Source organism: Saccostrea echinata, unplaced genomic scaffold (assembly GCF_033153115.1).
Source record: "Saccostrea echinata isolate AGI-Se365-2 ecotype Australia unplaced genomic scaffold, CSIRO_AGI_Sech_v1 ptg000022l, whole genome shotgun sequence".
Taxonomy (NCBI): domain Eukaryota; kingdom Metazoa; phylum Mollusca; class Bivalvia; order Ostreida; family Ostreidae; genus Saccostrea; species Saccostrea echinata.
The window spans coordinates 12,814,233-12,837,902 of NW_026889771.1; the positions used below are offsets into that span (position 1 = coordinate 12,814,233).

Sequence of the window (23,670 nt, forward strand, 5' to 3'; positions counted from 1 at the left end):
CAATTTGCAAAGGGAGCCTTGACAGAATGAGTTGGATATCTGTTTTAATGCACATTTAATGATGTAATGACAACAGGGATAATTAATTCAGTCACATATCAAGTTTTTATTAAACAAATTATTGTTACATACCATAATTCTGAATACCTGGATAAGAGATAAAGAAATATTGCACTGACATTTTTATTTGAGCAGCAGATTCTCTCTCTCCCTCTCTCTCTTTTTCTCAACATAATTATAAATGCTGGTAGCGAAAGAAAATAATATAAATGCAACTTTATGAAGAAAGCACTAATTTCTACAAAAATGGGAAAATGAATGAAAGCTTAAATAATTACTTACATGTATAAAGTACATGTACATGACTACACTTAGATATTACACTGTACTTTGATATAAACATGTTATTTTTGGGTTGACACCATTTGAATATTGTCACCTTACTGATTTTGGGCAATCGTGCACAAAAGATGACACTTCTGTTGTGAATGGCTGCTCCATTTGGAAATGTCCTCAGTTTTGTCACAAACAGTAAGTAGTATTGCTGATAGAGATAAATATATAATAATTCCCAATAGTCCAGAAAATCAAAGGGGTATCATCACACAGAACATTGAATTTTCTTTGGCTTATTACACAAAACATCTCCTATTTAGCAATATACCCTAACAATTTAACATGTTCTCTGTATATGTAATACACTTGTAATAATTGATATGTATTCATTAAAAGCTGAACAATTGAAGATTCTATAAAGCCCCTTGCTTTCCCTCTCTTTTCCAAATGATGACCAGTCCCTGTTCATCACAGGAAGCTAACAAACTCTCATCACAGTTGAAGCAGACGTCAAGCACTGGAGCGGAATGACCCAGAAGTTTATTCACACATGGCTTGCTGTCCTTTCCAATATCAAAGAAGTACACACACATATCCTCACTTCCAGATACTGCAAAACAATTTATTTGGATACAACATACATAATTTTAAAGAGTGTAATAATAAAATATATTTTTTTTATTAAAAGAAAAATAAGTAATATCAGGTGCCTGTGGTTTTATTGTACATGTTTGTGTACTAAGATTATTCTCGACACAAATATGTTATAGTGATAAATTCTTCAATTTTAATGAAATGCATTCATCAGATTTGATTTTTGAAAGCCAGTAAGTTAATCTTATCCTTTCAAAAGTTTTAATTTAGGCATGCAGTGTTATTTTTGATGTACATACATGTAGTTTACAATAAAATCTCAATAGAGAATGTCCATACATGAATGTACATGTAGCAAGTTATGTCTATCATTTTTTTTTCCTGGGACAGTAGCATTGTATATATTTACAAAACATAATTTTTATACATCCTCCATATGTTAGGTACTTAAACTTACTTTTTTTATAACTGAAGAATACTTCATTTTCTCATCAGAGCAATCTTGTAAAATTATTCATTACTAATGTTCATGCAAATAAAATGAATCTAATGAGTTTTAAAGTCTATTCATTCAAGCGTGACCAATAAGACACTTACTGACACAGGCTCCCTGTCGGAAAGACATGAGGGGACAGAATGTACTCCTAATGTGAGATCTTTTCTGTTTTACTGGGAAAGTTTTCTTTAGTTGTAGTCCACCATCATCTGTGATGATTCTGCAGAATAAAAATGGGATAATTAATCAAATTATGACTTCTTATAATCTCATGATTTTAGCAGTAATCATATTTAAGTGCCTTTCATACTGCTTCTTGTTTGCTTGTCAAGTAAATTAGTATACACTAATATATATGATTAAAATGAATACAGGTCATTTGTAAGGCTATAATGTGATAATTTAGGATAGCACTAATCTATTGGTGAGGAAGAGTCTGCAAAATTTTGATTGCGCTAATTTATGTATGTTCATAGTAATCAAGTCTCTTAAACATAGATACATCAGTTATATACACATTCACCTGTCACTGATAAAATCCTCAACTCACCTGAACAGACACATTGCATTGATACAGGAGTTGATTAGAAGAGAGGGGTCCCTGGCCTCTCTGCTGATCCAGGCCCGGGCAGAGATGCTGGTAATGGGGTGACCTTCTGATACTGTAATCCTAAAAATAGAAACAGCTATTCTTGGTACACCTTATAAAAATACTTGAAGGGGTGACCCTGATGTTGTGGTGAAAAGAAAAATATCTAATCACAAGAGCTAAATTTCCTCATGAATGCTAAAGGTCATACTGAACTTTTGAGTTACAGTCCACAATTTGTGTATTGATCCAAAAAATAAAGGCATTTAAAATAAATCAAAACGTAATAATGTAACATAATGACAAGACCCAAGCTACTCAGAGTCACAAAAGTCATTTTGGAAACATTCTGAAAAGTAGCAGCACTTTTCTTTGACCACATTGAAAGGATTACAGAGGTTTTTAAGACTTAATGCTTATAGATGCCTGGTGAACAAAAACTTAGAGCATTAAAAGTCATTTGGAACTTTCAGTATAATTGAATTTAAATTGCAATGAATCAATTGCTTATCTGAATTGTGCTATAGTGCATTGTTTAGATTATTTGTAAGTAAAGAAGTAGATTTTAAATAATTGGTATTCAGTCATCCAGTTATCTTGGTTTGTAAAAAAAAAAAATATGTGTATATAAGTGGGAAACATTTGTATACAATGATAAAGTTTCCCACTGCATTTGTACTTCTATGCTTTATCAAACATTTGTACACAATGATAAAGTTTACCAATGCTTTAATAATTCTACACCTTATCAGAAAAAAATCCTGTTATTACCTCCTTGTCTTTGTTAATTTTCCAGTAGCTATGTCTATTGTGAATGAAAATATAGATCCTCTGTTATCCCCTGCCCATAAAATCCGTCCTGTGGGGTCAAAAGTAAGAGCTGTAACTCTGCCAGTTATTTTGCTGCTACCACCCTTAAATAATAAATATTTTCAATGACAAGGTATACTACTGATATTCTATTCTAAATGCTGATGCTTAAAAGAATCAAAATTATGTTGGTACAAAACAAATGCCTCAGGCTGCAGAAAAATAAAAAAAATATTGAATCTGTTCCTCATCAACACACAACCATACACAATAATCAAGTCAATGCCTGCAGGTGAAATTAACAACAAATTTAATAACAGGAGTAGTTTTCTATCAAACTGTCTAAATTAGATATATGTAATTCAGTTAAAACAAAATACCACCCAACCAAAACAAATATAATTCCTATAAACAGAAATCAATCAGAGAGTAGCCCCATTTGTTCTTTTGAATATCATGGCTTTGAAAGAAAAATCATGGACTATATATCATTACACAGGAAGTCTGATTTATGACGTTATGTTTATTCTTGCACCCAATTTCACACTATGACATTTACATACAATGAAGATCTGAGATTTTCTCTGTTTTAACTGTAACTTTCTCTTTAATTAAGGGTACCGTATATACTCGCCTATAAGTCGGTCCGACTATAAGTCGGTTGTATTTTTTAAGCTTATATTAGAGGGCTTGAAACTCTAAAATACCAATCTTTTTATAACTCGCCTATAAGTCGGACATAGAGTTTTGGACCAAAATTTAACTCCCAAAAAAACGACTTATAGGCGAGTATATACGGTACTCTACCTTAACTCCTTTTCCAGTTGAGACATTGATTACTTGGACCATGTGTTTACTGTTGCCAGTCTGGTAAATGTGTTAAGATCAATAACTAAACAAGATCTTTTTGTGAAATATTGATGCCCCTGTATGGCAGCTCATGGCAAAGGTTAAAGTCTTACAAAAATAGGTCAAACTCCAAGGTCAAGGTAAAAACTGTTGGTACTCAAAGAAAGGTTTTGAGAAAAAAGTACCAAAGTTATTCTGAATATTGTAACTAGAGTTGTGTTGTTAAAAAATGTAAAAAAGACTCTAGTTGAAGAGCAACTGAGGAAGTTTCCAAGTCTTTGTAAATTGTAAAGTGCATAAAATCCAAAAAAAGGATACAACAAACATATTGTTGTTGAGAGGTTGGAAAGCACAACAGAGGAGTTCTCCCCCTTGTTCATCTTCAATAGTCCTGATGCAACTTCCTGCTGCCACATCCCAGATCTTAGCAGTGCCATCTAGTGACACACTTAAAATGATGTCATTGGATAAAGACCACACAAAGTCTACAAGAAAATTGATATGCAGTGAAAGAGCCAGTCAAATGGAAGCAGATATCTATTTATACTAGATGTACTATTTAAATCAAATATTAAACACAAAAGTAGAAATAACTGATCATGTAGACTACCTCTGACCCCAGCCTTATGTCCCCTCAACATACAGATGACTGTGGCTGGAGGGGGAATCACCTGACATATAGAGAGGGTTCCATCCAAAGAGGAGCAGGCCACACGAGATCTGTCATCATTGGCAAACTTTACACTGCTCACTAAAAACAAAAAAACCCATCCAGTTATTACTTTGTTTTTGGCTTTTTTTTCAGCTGAAATTGAAAGCGAAACAAAGCTGCCACAAGCAGACATGGGTCCTATTATTTTAACTTTAGTATTCAAAAGTACTTGATTAATCTCGCTATATCTGTGCACTTTTTATATATTATAAGTCAATTTAAAACATTACATGTAAACCATGATCACATCTGATAACAATGAATTTTAAAGTAAACTCCAATCATGATTTACTTAAATAAACCTTTTATGAAAATTTCTAGTGGCAGACTACTTCTTGTACTCTTTTTCCCTCTGTGCAGAGTTCAATATAAAGACAAAAAAAAGATGTGTCAGATATAAGTGTATTTTTGACATATACCTGCAGCTGTGTGTTGGTCAAAGATGTGATGCATTCCAGCAAAGGCATAATTTTCTGAAATAGTCTTTCCACCTGCCATTGCCCTATATTAATATTTTAAAAAACGAAAATAAAACACAAAATTTTGTGTCAAATTTCAAAGACAGTTATTCTAAATTAATTAGTTCCTGGGATATGTGTACCTCTACTATATGCAATCTTACATAAAAAATAACATGCACAAATTACCTGCTAGCATCTGCTTCTTTTGTTGGAACAAGTTCAATGCTGTCAAAAACTCTTTTCATTGGTCCATCAAAGGACAGTTTCATGGACCCACTACTAAGATGTCTCCTATGATGCTTTTTCCCATCAGAGATTGCCAAATTGTCAAAACTCTAAAATCATGCAGACAAAGTTCGTGATTTATCAATCATTCTATTTATTAGCTTTAGAGCTTCTTTTTCAGTCAAGACATTTTAGAACTAAAACTCTTAGTTCAGAAAGAGTTCATAATACTAAACATAAAGTCTAAGAGAAAGAGAAATTCTTAATAATTTTATACACATGTATCCTGGGTTTTATTCAAAAGTTTTCATGCAGATTAGATTTTAAACATTATTGATGAAGGGAGAAATATTTCAGTACTTTTATATTTTCACATTTTTGCGAATTAATTATTGCTACATTAGTTAAGAAACAATTTCAACTTTATACCTCTAATGTGTTCCTGCCTACACTTCGCATGCTAAATGATCTGCTTCTAATACTCCTGAAAAAAAAAATCTTTAAATAGATTCCCATTGCATATTCCTCTTGCCATTATGCAAATTACCATGTACTCAATCTAATGTATACAAACTCCTATACACCCCAAAAACTCTGAGCGACTTCTTTAAGAGTAAATTATTTATTATTAATGATATTCTTCATCAGTACCCAATGGTCTTTCTTCTATATTTTCACTGAATGAAATAACGTTATAATATGAAGAAATTAAGACTTTGGGTTATCAATAACATTAAGAAAGAAAAACCTAATTTTGGAGCAGACAAAAATAGCCTAAAAAGAAAATATTTTGATGGTGCAAAATTACCCTTGATCTGAGAATGCAGGGCTTCCATATTTGGCTGTTAGAAGTTGAGCTCGAATGGGAAGAAACTCCTTCCTCACTGCAGGATCCCTCTGTCACAAAAAAGGTTCAACAGTTTTATTTCAGAATGGCTTACAAATATTCACAACTACAATACATTATATATATGTCCGAAACTAGTACTCTTACATGTATTGATTTGCAGCATATTGCTGGTATGCTAGGATAGCACATTAAATAAAATAGATATAAAAAGCTGAATTTTTATAAATATTGGATCATTGTTAAGGATTTCAGGTGCAATTCTCATTGAAGTCACAGCTGTGCTTTAACTTATTAGTACATGTATAGTCAAGCAAAACATAAATGGATACCATCTGGCTCAGTGTAGGAGGTACATCAAACAACCCAGAGTACTGTGCACATGGGATATCTCTTCACCCAACCCCCTCCCCTCTTTGTTAAAGGAAAAATGGGTTGATTTTATGTTAACATTAATGGTATCCCTACACTAGTTCAGAATCATTTCACACCTAGTATCTACCAGTATTATCTACTGTCTTTCAGTCATTATGGTAAATAGACTGCAAATATATCACCTTTTTGTTTATTTCATTCCAAATATTTTGATTTATATTTTTAATTTGTATCAATTGCTTTCTAGGTAAATTGTGGTATTTATTGAAAACTCAAATCTTCTTTATGTGGGATTTCACTTGTATTCGACCAACCCTAGTTTAAATGCAGTCGGAACTATCAAAAAAGTGTACGGTAATATTCATAATGTGTAATGGTTTGGGCCGTGGTTATAGGCCTGGGTAGCTTAGTCAGTAGAGCACCTGACTAGTAATGCAGGGGTCTTGGGTTTGATTCCTGGTCCAGCCATACATTTTCTCCTTTCCTGTTACAGATTTGGTGCAGTTGATCACCCCTGGACTTGCAGGTGAAAGTCCTACCAGGGGCTAATAAGAACTTGGGTTGTGTCTTCGAGGGTGAAGACAATTTAAGGAGGGAGGAATGTAATGGTTTGGGCCATGGTTATCAGCCTGGGTAGCTAGTCTGTAGAACACCTGACAAGTAATGCAGGGCTCCTGGGTTCCATTCCCAGTCAAGCCATATTTTATACTTTTTCTCCTTTCCTGTTACACATGTTTTATCTACTAAAAAAGTTGAGGTAATTTTTTAATATGTTTATTAATATATTAACAGTCCTGCTTATTATTGACTCTATACATATGCATTTACTCCTAATTTAGTAGGGCTGATTATTGGCTAGAGATTTTGTATTGCGATATATTGTAATATTTTTAACTGTATTGTATTTCAACAAAATTTAAATGGTATTTTATTATATTAACTTCCTTTTACATGTAGAATGTACATAACTATGATAAATAACCAATAAATTTTAAAGATATCTTGTTGATAGAATTACAGTTATGCAACTAAATACACCCATACAACTGCTTTTGTCTTACTGTTTGGCATGATCGCAAACCTTTCTGACAACTTTTCTTTATATTTTTTGATAGAATTCCTGAGTCCAAGCATTTTGCCAGTATATCGGTACATGTATTACAAAAACGTATTGCAGTACGATATTTTTGTCAACATACCGCAATATACCGGAATATCGGTATTATTGCCCAGCCCTATATTTTAGCACTAATGGTCACACGGTCTTAATTTTCACCATGCACAAGAATGTAAATGATCTCTTTAAATTTACCAACAATGCAGAGCTCGGCTGTCAACATTAGTTATGTTCCACTCATCAGAGCTTCCTGTGCCCATGAACTCCTGGGTACAAATATATTGCTAAAAGACAGACTTTCTCACCATAAATTGCCATAAGACTTTCTCACCCTTGCCGATATAGATTAGACAGTTTATATGTCCATTCAAACTACTTTTTGTCTTCAGAATGTCAACTATAGATAGACTAATATCATAAAATAGGTGTTCAAGGTGACAGTGATTCTTATCCATGAAAATTCACAAGAAAAAACTCTTAACACATGTTTTTTCGTATGGATTTCACTGAAAACATAATGGCCAAGTAAGGTACTATGGATTTACCCCCGATTTGGCACTCTCTCGAAGAAGCTGGCTTTTCCTCCTGATGTAAAGAGTCTCTGAAAATATATAAAATATCTTAACACTTTTTCAGTGCAATACAAAGTGATAATGTATATTAGATAGTAATGTTTACTGAGATCAGCTGTAGGAAGAGGCTTGTCCAGTTGTCTACTGTTCAAAGAATAAAAGTATAACATTTCTTCGCGTATTCACTGTTTTAATTACTCAAGCTTCTTTAATCGTCATAATAAAGGGAATAATGTTTCTTACTAAACTGGGGGTTGTTTGGAGTTCTGTAAGCATTGAATTTGGCGTCTAAAGCAAGTGCTTGTTGCCACACAGCTGTCATGTTTACATTTTTTTCACTTCCGGACCTATGTCAACGATAATTCGTTCTTATGCGAATTCGCAATAGTCAGGACGTCATCAAGCTGGATAGAAAAGCATTTAAAAAAAATATTATACATATTCTTAAAAATTTCTACATAAAGTTTTGACCAGATTGGTAATTTAAGGGTCATCATGTGAACAAATATCACTTGCACTCTGTCACACACCCCCACCCCCACCAAGCACTATCGGCCGATCCCTGGCAAAATAGAATTTTTTGAACTGAAAAGATCTACAAAAAACAAACCAAAAAAACAAAAACAAAAACAAAAACAAAAACAAAACAAACAAAAAATGCGAATGCTTGTTTTCTGAACTATTGCACCAACGGTAAGATCTTTTCTTTGGCCGGACTCTTAAAATTACAAACCTCAGGTGGGCACTTTGTCCATGATTTTTGCATCAGTACCTTTCAAAATATATATATATATATATATATATATATATATATATATATATATATATATATATATATATATATATATATATATATATATATATATATATATATATATATATATATATATATATATACGCAATGAATTTCCCCTACCATACTATCCAGAGTATCATGCGGTAAATGGAATGAAATTATAAATATATGCGTGTATACCAAAAAGAACGCTTTTTCATTGGAATAAATGAAACATCATTTGAATAAATCAAACATCTTAGTATTCTGTTAAAGTCTTTTTGATGAAATGGGGTGAGGCATGCTTGTGGATTATGCTGTGGCTTCAGACTTCTGATCCACCAGGATTCAGTCCTGAACCTCAGTGCAAAAGACATATATCACTTGCACTCCCCCCACCCCCACTCCATTGTAACAGAATCATTCCTGGTATGGACTTTCACTCAGCAGAAAGGACAGATATATGAACTAGGCCTATAGTTACTTAATTTGCTGACACCCCTCTTTCATTCCCCATCCGCCACCACACACCACCTACCCTCATCATCTAAATTTCAAAATGTTGTTTTTTTTTTTTCTTAAACAGGTGTTTCATCAGCTTTTAACATATAGTATAAATGAATAAACGGGTAAACCGGCAGCTAGTCATTTTTCAGATATGTTTGGTTTATTTGTTTTTATTTGTTTTCTTTGTTTTTTGCTAAATCACTAATTATTATGTAACAAAAAAAATCCTTGGAGGGGTTGGGGTATTTACATTCAACTCAGAATGAGATGTAAGGGGTGTATAACTATTGATTCACACTCTTTTTGCTGATATTGTTTAGACATGGGTGTATTGGTAATGCTTGCTAAAAGAGTTGATGATCCAATAACTTATTTCAAGTTTGATTTATGTGCTTTCTCATATGAAAATTGTAAACATCTATATATTGTCAGGTGCTTAAGGTGCTTAAATTTTCAACGGTAAATAGTGCATATATAATATTGGGTAAACAGCCAGTTATGTCAGCAAAAATATAACATGCACACCATTTATAAACATGGGCAGTTTTAGTAATGGAGGATCCAATCAAAATGGTATTCGTATTTTATTTTGCCTTAGCTGTAGCATTTTATGTACATGTATATGACTAAACCTGATAATAAAAACATACAATAAATCATTTGTTCAAAATATACTCTATAACTGATTCTGGAGTCGAAAGTTGAAAAATGTTTGATAAGGATGGGTTACAAAAATATGTGCGCTGGGAAGAAAAAGCAAGCAAACAAACAAAAAACTCTAGGATGAAAAACTATTTTTGAATTAAGAAAACATAAATATTAGTATTTTAAAAAATGACCTGAAAAGACGTAGAGAGAGCAGGGGTGGTATGCACTAATTGTACATGTGCAGTTGAAGCTGAATCACCCAAGAAAATTTGCGGAGATTTATTTTGTACTTCTGGAAACACAAGTCATGAAAGTATGCTTAACTTGCAATTGTGACACCAATCGCATCTATTTTAGGGGGAAATCATACTTACTCATTATTCATCTGTTTAAAATAATGTTGCTAGATATTCATACCAAAAAAAAAAAAAAAAAAAAAAAAATCATCGCCAGATTTTTCAGTGCAGAGGGGGTTAATTGTATCTTTTTAAATTGTATTTTTTAAATAATATTCGTTTCATCAAAATTAGTTTATGTAATTTTTTCATTATTATTATGATTTTTTTTTTCATTTATTTATTTATTTATTTTTAATACACTGTTTGATGGGATATCATTTTCAGAATTTTATTTTCAGTCAAGATAGGCTCTATTTTTTTTTTTTAAATGAGAAGACAAAGATTGAAGTCATTATCTATATTTGAGTATCTCTACTTAAATACAATTTGTGAAAAATCAAAAATAGAAATCAATATAAGGTATAAAAATAGAGCAAACAAGTTACGGAAACTTATGGTCAACGCCAGTTGGTTTTAATCTTCAGTTTTTGATACTAAAAATACATTTCTAAAATTAGAGTAATTAATTTTCTGTCAATAAAAAAATATTTCAGCTCATAATATCAGCAAAAAGTTTTAAATTGATACATACTTTCTATTTTAATCTTAAAAATAGGGAGAAACACTCACATTTATAATTTCAAACATTATTTTTGCAAGACATTAAGCGGCCAAAGACTTTACATCCGGGAGTTCTCGTTTATTTTCGGTCGTCTAAAAATAGGACAGCGAATTCGGGCTATTTATTCGACGACAGCCATATTTCAGGAGAGTAAAAGGGAGAGGTCCAAGAAGTTTGCCGGGCCAAAATACTTATCTGATAGATAGATAATTTAACATTTGATTAATTATGCAGGCGATCAAATGTGTTGTTGTCGGTGACGGGTAAGTTATTTAGAAGTTTCAAATCGCGGCAGGTGCCCGTGTGTCGAGAAGAGAAGCGGACTTTGAAAGAAGTCCTTTCTGTACATGTCGACATCGTTTTTTACACTAAATGGTGCCTATTTGTTTTCTATAAGTTCAAGCACATGTAAGAAAAGCCTCTATGAATTTTAAGTATATTGTAGAAATTTGTATACTGGGTCTTTATTGTTTTGCATTGAGAGAGAAAATAACGGTATTTTAACTAGGAAGTTGGGGAGGTCAAGAGTAGAACTTGCATAAAATGTCAAACTTCCTGTGATTAAGCGTCATCTACACGATATGTTTGGATATGTGTATACTGTGTTGAGTTAACCTAATCTTCGTCCATATTTAAGACAGTGGTCAGTGATTCATGTGTCCACAAGGGATTAAAGAATTACTGGTGCATGGCCTTTGGACATGTGCGTGAACTAATTAATGTGACCGGATGACTAACATGTTTTATGGCATCACAATCAAAACATGTTGTTCTATCTATTTGTTTATTCATTTCATTTTTTTAATACATAGCCACATAAGGCAGAGTTTATGAAATGGATTTTTAGAAATATCCCATTTTAAGAGACCACATGTAACATATTTTTTTTAAATATAAAATGGTTATAGTGTATTATAAAAGATCATATTAAAACAAATTCTTTTATATTGATTTCTTATATATCTTTCGTATTTCAGAGCCGTGGGTAAAACATGTCTTCTCATCAGCTATACCACAAATGCTTTTCCAGGGGAATATATTCCAACTGTGTAAGTACCTGCTCTATTGGAATCAGGCACATTAAAAAGTCAATGGGAGCACCAATGTCCTTTACATAGCTTTAGATACAAGTCCTTGACACCAGCCAAGACCTTTTATCTTCTTAATTTATTTTTTTTCAATAATTTTTTTTAAATTTTCCAATTTAAAATTATCATTTTTTTTGAGAAAGTAACACTTTCTTTTAATCTACCGATGTCCATAAAAATGTAAAGATGTAACACATAACCATAATTTAAATTGAAACTCAAATAAGGTATATTAATTGTGACATTATTTACCCCTTTGCACTCCAAATTTTTTTTACAATAAAGAAATAAAGATGATCTTGAATATCATTTGTGATGCAGCTGTGTAGCCATTATGCAAGGATACTGATGGAAAATCAAAGTTCAAATATTTAACTATCAATTATTGATTTTTCAGAATATAATCATATAATCAATTAAAAATAGAAAAGCCCAACTTTTTTCCTGATCAAAACCATCTGTATTGTTAAACAACAGTATCCTAACTTCCAAATGTCTTAATCTTATTAGAACCCAACTATTAGTCACTGGTTCATCACAAAAACATGTTTCAAGCATTGAAGTAAAGAAAATATCAAGTCACATGAAGTTATTTATTTTGGTTTTTATATAAAATATGTGTAAATTATAAATGACATCTGGATACCTTTAGAGAACAGCTTTTTATTGTTAGGGACAGTCGTCCTTTTTAAAATTATGAAATTATATTGTAACCGTGGAAACTTTACTTTGGGAGGGGGGTTAAACTCAATTCAAGATAAAGATTTTGCATAAATATCCCCTGCATATCAATGCCTTTATAAATGTTTTATTCAGATTTAGTAAAACATATTTCTTGTGTCGCAGAAATAACCCCCATGCATAATGTGCTTGGTACTTGTTGGCGTGATTAATGTCCACGATTACAGTATAATATGTTCATGTTTGTGGTTTTTTTTTTTTTGTTTTTGGTTCTGAACTATGTTAAATGTTTGTTTGCTATTTGTATTTAAAGTTTCCTTTAAAATATGAAAGGGAGGGATAAATCTTCAGAGATTTATGCTTGTAAACATCTTACTTTTCTTGTGCATGCATATTCTGTGATATGGATTGTATCACTTGAATCTTTCACAAAATAACATAATATCTGTTAATCAAAGCATCTGTATTAAGTACTGCTGTCATCTCTTATGTCATCTGAATCGACATTTATGAACATTCTTTTTCACTGCCAAGCTGTTCAGCATTTACATACTTATTGTGTGCACATTTTGGAATTTTACACCTCATTGCCAAAGTAACATTTCTTGATCAACGATCATTAAAATTGAAACACAAGTAACAATGCTTGGACGATGACTTCAAAATTGCTTAAGTGTTTGCCTTGCATATAAATGAGAGGGCAAAGGGACAGGATATAAATACGCATTTCACAATCTGCCCAATAATGTATGAATGGAAGTGAATGTCCAATTCGAGATTTACCATGATAAGAAGAAGACAGAATACCCAGTACCCATTTTCCTTGAAGATGAGCAAAGCACTTGGTAAGTAAAGAAACTGTGAATCTCTAGAAGTGAGAAATAGTGGATTTACTAAATGTAGTGGTATGGCTAAATTGGTGTGCGCTTTGAAGTGTAAAGCTAACTCTTTAAAGTCTGAACGCTTTCATTGTTAATTGATTTTTAACTAACTAGCATATTAGAGGTCTTCTGTAAAAGGAATTTAAAATTCATGGTACCTGGCTGCTTTAAATATACACTCATAACCTGCATCGACCCTCTTCACCACTGCACATTATAATTATGAAATGAGAGAAGATTCTTATCATTTGATAGATTTACAGTTAACACAATAGAGAAAAAGGGGCTTACAGTGAAGGTACTTTATAGGGATAGGAGAAATAAGAAGTTGCATGGGACAAGAGTGTTTCAGGAAGTTGGTATAAGTGGGGGGATCAGCTTGTATTCCACCTCTTGTGTTCTTGTATTATTACGTTTCTTCCCACTGTCTTTACATGTTATCCTGTATGTGTAAACATTATCACTTTGTCCCTGATCAGGAGATTTTATAAGTCGCATCTGAAGTGATATGTGTAAAGTCCACTCTTATATTTTCTTAAAAATTGGACATGTATGTTTTTAAGCTTAGGTGAAGATTGAAATTGTCAGAGAGCTTTGCCTCTTTGTTTCTATATATATACTTGGTAAAATCTATAGAAGTAGGTGATAAAATAAAAAAAATTTTTTGGTTCAATAAACAGAGAAAATGTTGATGTGTTTTAAATAACAAAGTTAGGTATGTACATGTATTATTTCCTGTTTGCCTAAGTTTAAGTGATTAAAATATATCCTTCTTAGAAACACAATCTTAAGATAGTGCTTAACATGTAGTCTAAAACTTCACTTAGAAGATGCAGAGCTACATGGAAAGAGAGATATACATAGAAACCAAAAAAGCCATATTTGCATACACATGTATACAGTCAAATCTGGTTATCTCAGACTTGATGGGACCAAGATTAAACTTCACGATATCCAAAGATTCAAGATAACAAGGTTAAACAACATAAAAGAAAAGTGGCCAACTCACTTCTATATATCCCTGGTATTAGAGGTATCAGACAGTGTTAGAGATAAAGAGGTTCATCAGTAGTTTAACATTTCTTACACAGTCTTTTTCGAATCTTGGTTTGCTTGTTTTTAAATCTATCAAAGTAAGTTCTGTGTTCTGTTCATTCAGATGTGATTTCTATTAAGAACATACTGAAGTTTATACTATTTAAAAGTCCAGACTCTGAGATTATTAAATAATTGAGATGTAAACTCAAAATCTATAGATTTCCCTACAGTGGTGAAGAGGTTAAATAGTCCAAAATAAAAATGCTTGTCATCAGCTGCAGGGTGATGCTGTCTGCAATTTCTTAGGTAAACTTCATAGGAAATAATCATTTTACAGGAGGCTAAGTTTGAGTCTGTTTCATGATCTTCAGGCCCAGATCTAGTTTAACAGAAATCTTAGATGAAAGAAAGTTTTAAATTAATATGTACTTTGACTTCCATGTAAAATGCATTTGTATGTGCAGGTGTACAATTTTAATGTAAACAACAGGGAAATGCCCATCATAATATTTTAAAGTGATAAGTAAGCAGTTACACTATCATGATATATTATGTTGCCCTAGCTGTAGGAAATTCAGGTTATCAAAAAGCAGGAAGTATAACCAGTCAAAGTAAATATGTTTGTTGTCATAAATATGTACCTTTGACCTAAAAATTTCTACAGATTAGATCTGTAAAGTATTTCTTTAAGGCCCGCTGTCAAAAACAATGGGGCTTTATACATTGTTTTATGTGAGGAAGACGAGAACCAATGGTTCTTGTTTTAATTCTGTACTCAAGTTACCATATTAGATAAGGAGAGTTTGGTAATGAGAAAAATGTGTGCTTTGTTTCCCCTGCGTCTGAGGCATGATTTTATAACCAATAAATATATTAACATCAAATATGCAAAACTCTTTTCATAGCATGCAAATATATGATGATCTTGCTAGACTTTTTGAAATTTTCCACCTGTACAACAAAGGGATTTCTGTCTTGTCATATATACATTCTTTGCATATTTACAAAGGGGTTCTGAATGTGTTTTAATAATGCACACAACTTTTAAACATCATAAAATATTACAGATTTGACAACTACTCAGCAAATGTGATGGTTGATGGGAAACCCATAAATCTAGGATTATGGGATACAGCAGGACAGGAAGACTACGACAGGTTACGTCCCTTGAGCTACCCACAGACAGTGAGTAAATTAACATCTGTATTCTTTACCCTGTGATGATTAAGTTCAAGAGTTTCACTAATTCTTGTTTCCTTTGGATTTTTATTTTATGTATAGTTGTAGTTAACAACACTGTAGAGATTTTGTAGCAAGTTTTATCATGGAATTCATCAAAAACTAGTGCAAGTTCATTTAAATTATTAATTTAGTCATAGGGAATACTAAGTCTTGATGTCTATATAGAGGAAAGATTATTGCATTGTTATTGACATCTTTTTGTTCATTTTCAGGATGTTTTTCTGATGTGTTTCTCTTTGATCAGTCCAGCTAGTTTTGAAAACATCAGAGCTAAGGTATGTATAGTATAAAGTAATACGTACTTGGGATTCACAAGTTATGGGGGGGGGGGGGGGGGGGCTAAATAGATGAATCTGATTTAACATGGAAACAATGGAGAAAAGGATAGACAAGAGAGAGATACTGAAGTGTATGAATCATTCATGAGGTCAGAATCTAGAGAGTGGTACATCTAAATTATTCCAAGTAAATATTTGCACATTGTATTGTTACACTTGCTATCACGGCAATCTTTTTATGATATATGCATGTCAACAGTGGTATGATTAAATTTGGAAAATAGTGGTAAATATTTACGCAGTAGGATTCTTGCATAGGCTTTATAATGGAAGTTGATTAATTAATGTTAGACATTACCAGATATGTACTTTTTATGCCCCCCCCCCCCCATGTCAGAAATGGTGGGAAGGATTAGGATTTTTTTGGCCGTAATCACAAAGATTGGACTAGAGTGTCTTTCCAAGCTATTACATATACATGTACTTTCTAAATGCAGGGATTCTGAGACTTGAATAAAAATTGGCTTAAACAGTTAACTTATAACAAGATCTCATCAAATTTAAGATTTAAGGATAAGTGACTATGGTGTTAGGAAGGGTAGGTCTTCATGTTTTTGAAAATAATTAAAAACCTTTGCAAGTATTTCCCCTGGTTTTAGTAGTTTGTGTATAGACATGAATGGAAATTCAAGTATGTCATTCTCATATTTTTAAAAAGTCTTCCTGTTCAAATAATTCAGCTTTGAGTTTTTTCTTCCCTTTTTCTTTTTCCTTGGTTTATATTTGTGTATCCATTATGTTCCAGCTAGAACTAACAGTAACGAAAATTAAGTGTGGTTTCATATTATATACAATACATGTCCTTGATCTGGTCTAGGTGTTTGATAAAGTACTTTTTAAGTTTATTATACCTTGCATTGATTGCTGATGGAAGGAAAAGTTGCATTTTAATTTGTTAAATAGTAGTTGTTAGGGTGTTTAGGGTATTATTGGTGGTTCATGGTTTTTATGTCAGTATTATTTTGACATTCTGTATTTACCAGCAGTTAGAACCTAATTACATGTAGTTTTAAACAAGCACTTGATATTAAAACCAAAGGATAACTTATTTGTCGTATCGTAGGTGTACAATTTTGTTACATATAATATACATCCCGGTTCGTGTACTAATGTACTCCTCTAAAAAAGGAAGTATATTGACTGATTTGTAGAGCTTTCTAGTAAATTATTACAGATATATGTCCACTAAATAACTGTTTACTGAAAATAGATCAGTGTGTTTTCCGCTGGAAAGGTTGTACTCAGTACTTTTAAGGATGTTATTAATATTGTATTTTGTTAAATGTGGGTCAAAAATTTTATTTAACCTACATTATAGACAGAATGATATAATAATGTGTGCAAGAAATTAGAAGATTTTTACAATTATTGTATTTTATTATGAAAAAAAAATTATTATGAAAACAAAAAAAAGATTTAAAAAGGGGAGGGGGTTGCCAGGGGTTCCTCCTTTCCTCTCTTTTTCATTGATGACTACATAATTAGTCCTTACATTTAAAGATTTTCAATTAATGTTTGCTTAACTGTCTTATTTGTTTATGCAAAAGTATGTTTCCATTTTCTCTCTCTCTCTCTCTTTCTCTCTCTCTCTCTCTCCTTTTTTGGGGGGCTTTTGAAAGTTTCTTAATAATGGTAACTCTTTTATGATTTTTTTTCAGAAATTTCTTGATGCACTACCAACAAGATGTTACAGTGCATCACATGCTGCAATATAATTTGCTCAGATAGTAATTAATAGACACATAGATTAGTTTACTGTATTTTGTTGCACAGTTCATCAGTGTTTAGGAAATATGAGAGTCCTTAATTTTATTTCTTCCAATAACTCTAATTTTTAATTTATTTCTTTCAGTGGTACCCGGAGGTGAACCACCATTGTCCAAATGCCCCAACCATCCTGGTGGGAACAAAGCTTGATTTGAGGGATGATAAAGATACCATTGAGAAGCTGAAGGAGAAGAAATTGTCCCCCATTACTTATCCCCAGGGGCTGGCACTGGCCAAGGAGCTTGGATGTGTGAAATATCTAGAATGCTCAGCTCTCACCCAAAAGGGTTTAAAAATGGTTTTTGATGAAGCAATACGAGCCGTGCTTTGTCCAAAGCCAAAAGCAAAGGCAAAGAAAGGATGCGTTTTACTATGAGAAGGATATAAGACTAGAAAAAAAAGTTCAAGAACATTCCATTTTGCCATGATTGTTAGCATTATGATTCAAGAGTTATCTAGATTGTTTCTCCCCTGAATTTGTCTTCATTTATCACAATGTAGCCTGTGTAATGTTTTTTTTTTCTTTTAAAGATAAAGATGTCATTTGAAAAATGAATGTATTTGAAATACCCCGGTAAGCAATCTAACATTTTGGAATAAATGTTAAAGTAGAGGTTTATACCAGGTAAAAATAGAATCCATGTCTACCAACGGATATGTACTCGGAATTCAGACTCAAGTGTGAAAATTGTGTTTCTGCCTAAAAACATTTTTTTAGAAATCTTTGTTACTTTTTAATAAAACTTTGAAGATAAAATGTATATATTGTAAATAATGTACTGTATATTTTGTCTCAAGTGTATAAATATCTTTATATATAAATATAATATTAAAAAAATTGAACTTTTTGTATATATTTGATAGTTAATCTCTTTCTTTTTCTTGGAAGTGACTATCGATGTGAAATCAGTGTTTGATTAAACTGTTTGTTATATGTGAACTGTAATGGTCAGTCTGTATGGTAATTTTGAAGCTGAAGTGACTATAATTTGATTTATAACTTATTCAAGAAAAAAACTGCAGTATATTTATTCCAATTTTAGCATATTATTTGATGTGTCATTATTTTTATTTATTATTACTATAATTAGGTATGTGGTTTGTTTTTTAAATGAAATACCCAAAATATCTTTGCTTGAATTTATGTACAGTGCTTCAATCTTAAAAAGAAATTGCATCTTTGTATATATTGATTCATATGACATTTAATAAATATTCTTAAATAAAATTTTTTGATGTTTTTCATCATTTTCTCTTTATCAAACAATATTGTTCCATTGCAAAACTAGATTTCTCTTCTGCACACATTAAAATGTTGTGCGTGAAGTAAAATATTCCATGAAATTATTCTTAAAAACAATAAGACTATCAGTTGATATACATGTTCTTATATTCTCACATTTACAGAAGTACCTGAAAGATTTAATCTTGATTGAGCTATATTTTCCCCCCAACATGATGGATATTCTTGACAGTGGGCTTCTGCATTGATGTGTAAAAAAAATGTCAATATTTTATTACAGATTTGATAACTACTCGGCAAATGTGATGGTTGATGGGAAACCCATAAATCTAGGATTGTGGGATACAGCAGGACAGGAAGACTATGACAGGTTACGTCCCTTGAGTTACCCACAGACAGTAAGTTTGATAGTAGTTATTTTGATTAATATGTAATAAATTTGATTACAATTGATAAACAATGCGGTATGAATGTAATTTTATGTTTTACTTGTAGCTGAATTTGATCAATTGTTTTTTTTCTTTCAGGATGTGTTTCTCATTTGTTTCTCCTTGATTAGCCCTGCTAGCTTTGAAAATGTTAGAGCCAAGGTAAAGCCAGCTTTCATTGATTCTGTACATTGATCAAAACAAAACTAGGATTTACAAGTTAATTCAAACAAAGATATTGTTTACATGTTAAATACCTAAATTTTGAAACACTTGTTGATTTTTGACATTTGTTATTTATGAACAGTTGAAATAAGAATTCAGTATATAAAAAGCAATTTTTCATTAGAAATTATGGTGTTGCATTAGTTTGTAATCCAGAATATTTGTAAATGTGTGAGCCAAGCATGTTTATTTGGATTTTCAGTGGTATCCGGAGGTCAGCCATCACTGTCCCAACACACCTATCATTCTGGTGGGGACCAAGCTAGATTTACGAGAGGACAGAGAAACAGTAGAGAAGCTAAAAGAAAAGAGGCTGGCACCCATCACCTACCCACAAGGCCTTGCTATGGCCAAGGAAATCAACGCTGTCAAATATCTTGAGTGCTCAGCACTGACACAGAAGGGTCTTAAAAACGTTTTTGATGAGGCCATCCGAGCAGTTTTGTGCCCAAAAGCCAAACCGAAGAAGAAGAAGTGTAAAGTTTTATAACAGGACAGATTAATGACAGACTTTTTATCCTAGAGGACATCAGTGGAAGGCTGCTACAGGATTTCTCCAATTTTTCTCGAGCTATACAGAATTAGGGATTTGTCAGTCAATGAGAATAAGAATGCATAATGTAGCATGCTGTATTTTAGGGTAGGGGGTGATCTTGTCTTTGTAACTCTTTTTTTTTTTTTATACCTGACCAATGGGTATTTATTCTATTGAGTTACCATTACTAATGATGTAATCCATTTGTTGTTTCACTCTATTCAATTGGTTTTTTTAATGTGTATATATTATTAAAATCATGGCATTGAATGTTTGTTACTGAAACCCTGGCATTGAAGATTAAAACACCCAACCTTAAATGATCACACACAATTCTTTATTTTGATAGTCAGGAAGTTGAATGCACACCACACAGTTTTTCAGTAAGGTAATTGATAGTCAGATGTCTTCATTTATTACCTTCTGCCAAGAAAAAAAGTGTCTATAGGTTTATATATTTTGTGTTTTTTGTTAAAGATGTAGCATGTGATGCATTAAAAGTTGTTTAGGTGTCTTCATTTAACCCCCATACACATTGGAAATTAACTAGTAGAAAAGTAAGGGTGGGGTTAGCATCTCATTTTTCAATCAGGGAATTGTAGATAAGTTGCTTCCAACAATGTTTAATAAAACAGTAATTTTTAAAGAATATAATGTGGCCTTTTTGTGAAACTATTTTGTTGCTCATAGTAATTTAAATAATCTTACTATGAATAATTTTAATGTAAATTTTTCAATCCTGTTTAAAGCCAAAAAAAAAAAAATACCTGTAGGTCTTGGAATTAAAATCTAAAAATTAGGAACACAGATTTTCTCATCATCATCATCGTAAGAAGTAAATTGTACACAATGTACACACTGTAAGAAAATGCCTTACTGATCCTCTTATAATGCAGCTATGCACATTCTGTATAGAAGAATTGATTGTATGTGTACATATATATATATATGTGTGTGTATATATAAATATGTATGTATTTTCTAATTTGTACTAGGTCTTCTTTTTTTTTTTTTTTTTACTATTGAATTAAGTTGTTATAGAGTATAAAAATATATAAATCTTAATATAAATTTTATTCAAATATTTTTTTTTTTATATTTGTATATAATTGGTATTTGTTGATGAGAGTGCTTTATTGTGTATTGGTTTCCATAGCGATTCAGTTTGTATTCAATGTGTCAGAACAAATATTATTGGAGAACAACATTTTCATGTAGCTTTAAGGTGTCACTAATATTGTCAGTCTCAACTGATCTTAATTGTTAAGTTCAACTGCAGTCTTGTAATTTTAAATCCATGTCAACTGACTTGCATTACCAGATTGAGCTGATCTGTAGTTGATTTCAACTGAGTTGATTATCAGTTGGAATATTTTTAGTTTTATTTCAGTACTAGTTGTAAGAAGCTTGATTGAATTTATTTTCTGGGCATTGTATACAAAAGGATTTTTTTCTGTGTCAAAAATAAGTGATATTGTGTATAAATAAGGCTTCCAATCCTATTGAGTGAGGCATATTTTGTTATTCACTGTTTAATTAGATATTTTTTTCTAGCACACTTTCAACAAATAAAATCCTTGTATTATATTCAAAATTTGTTAACATTTTGTATCTGAATACAGATTAATTTTGGTGTGATTTTAGTGAACAAAGCTGTGGCAAGTCTTCAGAAGATCACATTTTCCTTGCTGTTTAATGTAAACATGTACTAAATGTTATATAATACATCAGATCCAATAATAAATAGGTAAAATCTGAATATCCTTGTCATATATTTCAACCATTCCAGATACAGTTATAAAAATTGTAAAGCATGTGTAAATTCAAAACAATTAAAGATACAATGGTCAGTCTGATTTTGATGTAGGTGGTCAAATTCAACCCCTCTGGAGTTTAAGGGACCATGATTCAAATTCTAGTCTTGTATACCTTATTTCTTCAAGTACAGTCAGATCTTTATCTCGAACTCAATGGCACCAAGAAGAAACGTCGAGATATCCAAGGATTTGAGATATCCAGGGTAATATACTTAAAGAATAAGGCATTGGGACTTCAAAGTCACTTTGAAATATCCAGAGTATTTGAGATATCAGTGTTTAAAATACCGAAACTCAACTGTAGCTTTCACAAAAGCTTCGTCTTTTCTGGTCCAGGAGTTTGTGAGAAGAAAATTTACGAAGAAACCATACAATTTTTGACTTTTCTTGATTATCTCCCCTTGAAAGGGGTATTGTCCTTCATTTGGATGAACTTGAACCCTTTTACATCCAAGTATGTTTTGTGCTAAGGTTTGTTGAAATTGGTCCAATCTTGAATGGTTTTGGAAAAGAAAATCAACCAACAAACTTTTATCAGAAAAGCTCATTTGAGATTAAATCATAACTCCTGGGGCGTTAATAGGGAATATGAAATTTTCTTGGGAATAAAGAAGAAAGCAATCTTAAAAATCCTCTGGAGAACAGGAGAACCAAGGTGATTCTTTTGAGTATTTTTGCCTATGAGCTTTTTTTTTTTTTTTTTTTAATTCTGCTATTTATATGTAATTTTTATTAAGACTTTATAAGACTTTAGACAGTTAACCTATTGAAAGGAAAATAAAAAAAAACTTTGCAGGAGAAAGTGTAACCTAACGCATGGACTATGTGTGATAAAAATTTCATATGAGGATGTGCTAGAATGATACTCTAGTTAATTAATCAAAAGGCCAATTTTTTTCAGAATTTTTTACAAGTTAAAAGTTATATGTTACAACAGTGGAACAATTTTTTTTTTTATACATTCTGTCCACAGGAAGTTGATCGGAGTTTTAATGCAAGAACCACCACAATTGAGGAAAAATTCAATTAATAGCACCATTGCCTCATTATTTCCCCACTCACAATCCATCTTTCAGAGTGAAGCATTTCAATTCATATACATGTATAATTTCTGAAAATCTCAATTTATATGATGGAAAACAAACCCTTTACAGAAGTGGTTTTCTGTTTTTCTTTTTACCTGATATGCTACTTCCATTATATATCACATTTATTACCTAGTAATAAACTTGTATGCATTGAAAGAAGGTAAATTTGTCCTAGAAATAAATGATTTATTTTCATAACGAGCAGACCAATCAGGTATGCTTATGGAAAATCCTGTAGTTTGAAACAGTGTAAGTCATTAATCCATTTCATTCCTATTCTCTTACAAATCCCCAATTTTTCCATCAAGAGTGGGTCTTTACTCCACTTTCTTTAAAGTATATCTTCAAAATATATAAGTGCAAAATTACACATTTTTAGTTTAGAAAGGATCCACTACACCTTAAAAATACACTTTTAGGACACAA

General features: G+C 31.9%; 2 protein-coding genes across 2 annotated transcripts; one reads left to right on the top strand and one right to left on the bottom strand.

Moving 5' to 3' along the window:
• Positions 1 to 86: 86 nt before the first annotated feature.
• LOC133190934 (WD repeat-containing protein 13-like) lies at positions 87 to 8,347 on the bottom strand. The gene is made up of 13 exons (XM_061326616.1): positions 8,227 to 8,347; positions 7,957 to 8,012; positions 5,881 to 5,969; positions 5,502 to 5,556; positions 5,034 to 5,182; positions 4,806 to 4,888; positions 4,285 to 4,425; positions 3,993 to 4,159; positions 3,633 to 3,692; positions 2,787 to 2,929; positions 1,977 to 2,096; positions 1,528 to 1,646; positions 87 to 946 (listed from the first exon to the last, which is right to left on the bottom strand). The coding sequence occupies exons 1-13, from the start codon at positions 8,303 to 8,305 to the stop codon at positions 750 to 752; spliced, it is 1,458 nt and encodes a 485-aa protein (XP_061182600.1). The 5' UTR covers positions 8,306 to 8,347; the 3' UTR covers positions 87 to 749.
• A 2,613-nt stretch (positions 8,348 to 10,960) lies between these two features.
• Positions 10,961 to 22,098, top strand: LOC133190438 (ras-related C3 botulinum toxin substrate 1). The gene is made up of 7 exons (XM_061326080.1): positions 10,961 to 11,136; positions 11,851 to 11,922; positions 15,629 to 15,746; positions 16,016 to 16,078; positions 17,994 to 18,272; positions 19,679 to 19,741; positions 20,007 to 22,098. The coding sequence occupies exons 1-7, from the start codon at positions 11,102 to 11,104 to the stop codon at positions 20,292 to 20,294; spliced, it is 918 nt and encodes a 305-aa protein (XP_061182064.1). The 5' UTR covers positions 10,961 to 11,101; the 3' UTR covers positions 20,295 to 22,098.
• The last annotated feature ends 1,572 nt before the right edge of the window (positions 22,099 to 23,670 follow it).